Raw genomic sequence first — 3,572 nt, 5'->3', positions numbered from 1 at the left:
CTTAATGAAAATGGACACACACATTTTTTTTTTAAATTTGAACATGTTAGATAAATGATTGGCTGAGAATGATTCTCACATTCTCAATATTTTTTATTTTTTCAATTGAACTTACTCTCTTTTTCTCTCTCTTTCTTTCTCTCTCTCTCTTTATATATATATATATATATATATATATATATATATATATATATATATATATATATATATATATATATATATATATATATATATATATTACGTAAATACAAACAAATAATTACCCTGCTAAATATTTTTCTAGATGATTCTTATAGATTTTCAAGCATAACATTTAAAGAAGTTTGAATAAATTTCATGACTACAAAAATCAAATAAACTTCTTTTTCAATGAAGAAAAAAAGAATTTTACCGGACAAAAGCTATCTAGTATTTAAGAAAATTAAACCTAAAATATCTTAATTTGATTATTTATAAAATGCTCTTTTTGTCCACAAACACAAATCCCTCTCTTGCTCCCTTTTCATCGCGATGATCGATGCTCTTCCATGGCCAGTAAATTCTCTACACAGAAAGTCAAAGTAGTCCATCAAACCATTCTCCTCTAGATCTCCTCATCTAACCAGGTAATTTTCACTTTTATCCAATATCATCTAATCAATAATTTCGAGAGTATTGAACAATTACTAAATTTGATTCAGTTACTGCAATCGGTGCGCTTGCTTGTGTCGGATTTTGAGAATTTTATTTAATCTGTATGAACAAAGAATCCATGGATGAATTCATGATTCATGAAGATCAAAAAAGTTGATTTCTAGTTTCTATTTTTAGGCAAAAACTCAGCCTAATTTTGTACTCGCTGAATTTCACAGAAATATGCAGAGTCAAATCGTATGCAGTGGTTGTAGAAGCATTTTGCTTTACCCTAGAGGAGCTTCTAATGTGTGCTGTGCCCTGTGTAATGCCGTTACCTCGGTTCCTCCTCCTGGTAAGATTTATCGAATAACTGAATTTATTTGAGACACGATCGAACCAAAATTTACAAATTACGACAAATTAAAACTGTTACTTTTTGTTTTTCTTTTTTCTAATACTACATGACTAATTCAACAATTAAACGTAATCAACAAGTTGTTTCTGTAAAAAGTCAACGTCTGCTACATCAGTCAAAGGACGCGTAAACAACTATAGAAGGAGATAGAAACGTAGAAGAAGAACTCGTATATCATAAGACACACGAAATGAACACGGATTTTGAAGGATAAACGTTAAGATTGTCGGGTTAATTTAATCATATAAATTTATTTATATAACTTGTGCCATAAGCTTTAAATCAACACCAGAAGTTTTTCTTTTTGTGCTTACGCCTTTGTTACAATTTTGGTGATTTCGAGCATCATCTTCTTCTTCTTCTTCTTCTTCTTCTTCATAAGGCATCTTCTAGTGGGTTCTTGGATTTTACTTGAATCAGCTGAAACTGGTTTTAAATAAAACCTTTTCAGGGATAGAAATGGATCAACTTATTTGTGGAGGTTGTCGAACATTGCTAATGTACACACGTGGTGCTACAAGTGTGAGATGTTCCTGTTGTCATACTGTTAATCTTGCACCAGGTATACTTATAAATCATATTTAAATAATAAAAACACTCTTCCATGCCTTTCTTTATTCACTTATTATTATTATTTATTTTTATTTTTTGCAGTTTCTAATCAGCTTGCTCAAGTAAATTGTGGCAATTGTAGAACAACATTAATGTATCCATTTGGTGCTCCATCTGTTAAATGTGCAGTTTGTCACTACATTACAAATGTCAATGTGAGTTCAACAAAACAAATGTAAATTACTCTTATATTTTACTTTTATATTATATATATAAACAATTCTTTTTAATACAGATGAGCAATGGAAGGGTTCCTGTTCCTGTTCCTATGAGACCTAATGGAACTACAACATCAGGATCAATGACACCTGTTTCAACAGTGAGTTTCAAGCTCTTTTTGTAGGGTTAAAAGCAAGATATAACAATTTACTTTCATATATAAATATATTTTCATTTATCCTTTTTTGTAATTAGATCTCTTTATCTTCCAATTTTCCAATCATGGATATTATAGTAAATGAAAGTACGTTGCTATTTCTTTTGTGTAGGCAACACCTCACTCTCATAATCAAACTGTAGTAGTTGAAAATCCGATGTCTGTTGATGAGAGTGGAAAATTGGTAAGCAATGTTGTTGTTGGGGTAACTACCGATAAGAAGAAGACGATAAAGTGAGAAATGGATCCTTGAATGAAAATGGTTGCTTTTAAGGATGTAGTAATGTGTATAGAAATAGAAGAAAAGGAAAATGGTCATTATTTTGACTTTATTGTATTTTAGATTATTTAAAAGAATTGAGATTTGATGTGGTGTTTTGGTTAGGAAGAGGACATAGGGCACATGTTTATTAATTTGTGATCATTTAGCCCCACAATTGTGCTTATTATATGGTTGTTGGTTTGGAATTGCTTGAAAGTTATGGAATATGTGGTTTTTGTTGTTTTTGAGTATTTTCAACTTTTACTACCATTTTTCACTAAAATGTTGTGATTGTGGTGTAGACAATGCTTCATAGATTATATGTGTTAGAATGTAAATATTGTATGTATTAGTTTTGGCATAGTTAGCTTATGGGTCTATAGGGTTTTCTATAATTAGGGTTCTTACCTTTATATGGAGTTTTATACGTTTCCTTTTTAAAGATGAATAATCAGTCTAGTATTTTCACCTTCAATCTCTTTTTAGTTTACATGGTATCAGAGCCCAGGTTTAGGGGTTGGAATATGTTTTGCGATAAGCATGGTATTTTTTGAGATATTGTTCATTGACATTATTCACAAGGATTGTTCATCGACATTGTTCAACGAGTACTATTCATCAAGTTTTTGGTATTGTGTCGCTTTTGAGTTTTCTAATTAGGGCATAATGTGAGTGTCATTTACGAGTTTTTTTGATTTGGGCACCCTGTAAATACATTGTTTCTTTTGCTGACATTGTGTAGAATGCTGACCTAATCCTGGGAGTGATTTGAAAATGACTATAAATGGTAAAAAATTTATGTTTCTGGTTTTGATATTACACTTGGAATTCATGCTTCCGTTTTTACTTTTGGTTTTGGTTCTAAGACTGTTACTATATATTGTGGGAGAGTATGCTCAATTTTTAGGATACAAAAATTCACATTCGCCTGTTGCCTCTTTTTAAGATTAATGGGTCATCGATTTAGGTGCTTCAAATCATATGAAATGTACCCATCATCTCTTGTATGATTCTTATACTCATACATCTACATCCTAAGGTACAATTGTCAATGGGTATACCCCTTTAAGTTCTAAGACCTGGCACTATTGATCTTGCCCCATTTATTTCATTATCTTTTGTTTTAAGACTCCTTAATTTCTCGTTTAATTTACTATCAGTCAGTAAAATTACTTGTGGATTGAACTGTAGTGTTGTGTTTTCCCTAATTATTGTTGTTTTCAAGATCTTTCAACAAAGCAAATAATTGGTAGAGGACGAGAATCTGGTAGACTTTATGTATTCGAACCCGA

At 30.9% G+C, this 3,572-nt stretch overlaps 1 protein-coding gene across 1 annotated transcript; it reads left to right on the top strand.

The window, feature by feature from the left end:
- The first annotated feature begins 465 nt into the window (after nucleotides 1-465).
- Nucleotides 466-2,531, top strand: LOC144997428 (protein LOL2-like). The gene is made up of 6 exons (XM_078957339.1): nucleotides 466-605; nucleotides 852-967; nucleotides 1,482-1,592; nucleotides 1,685-1,797; nucleotides 1,878-1,961; nucleotides 2,131-2,531. Exons 2-6 carry the CDS (start codon nucleotides 856-858, stop codon nucleotides 2,254-2,256), a joined length of 546 nt encoding a protein of 181 aa, XP_078813465.1. The 5' UTR covers nucleotides 466-605; nucleotides 852-855; the 3' UTR covers nucleotides 2,257-2,531.
- Nucleotides 2,532-3,572: the final 1,041 nt, after the last annotated feature.

This window comes from Lactuca saligna, chromosome 5 (assembly GCF_052625555.1).
Source record: "Lactuca saligna cultivar CGN05327 chromosome 5, ASM5262555v1, whole genome shotgun sequence".
NCBI lineage: Eukaryota > Viridiplantae > Streptophyta > Magnoliopsida > Asterales > Asteraceae > Lactuca > Lactuca saligna.
Note: the sequence above shows the minus strand (reverse complement) of the source record. Positions and strands in the feature narration are given on the sequence as shown.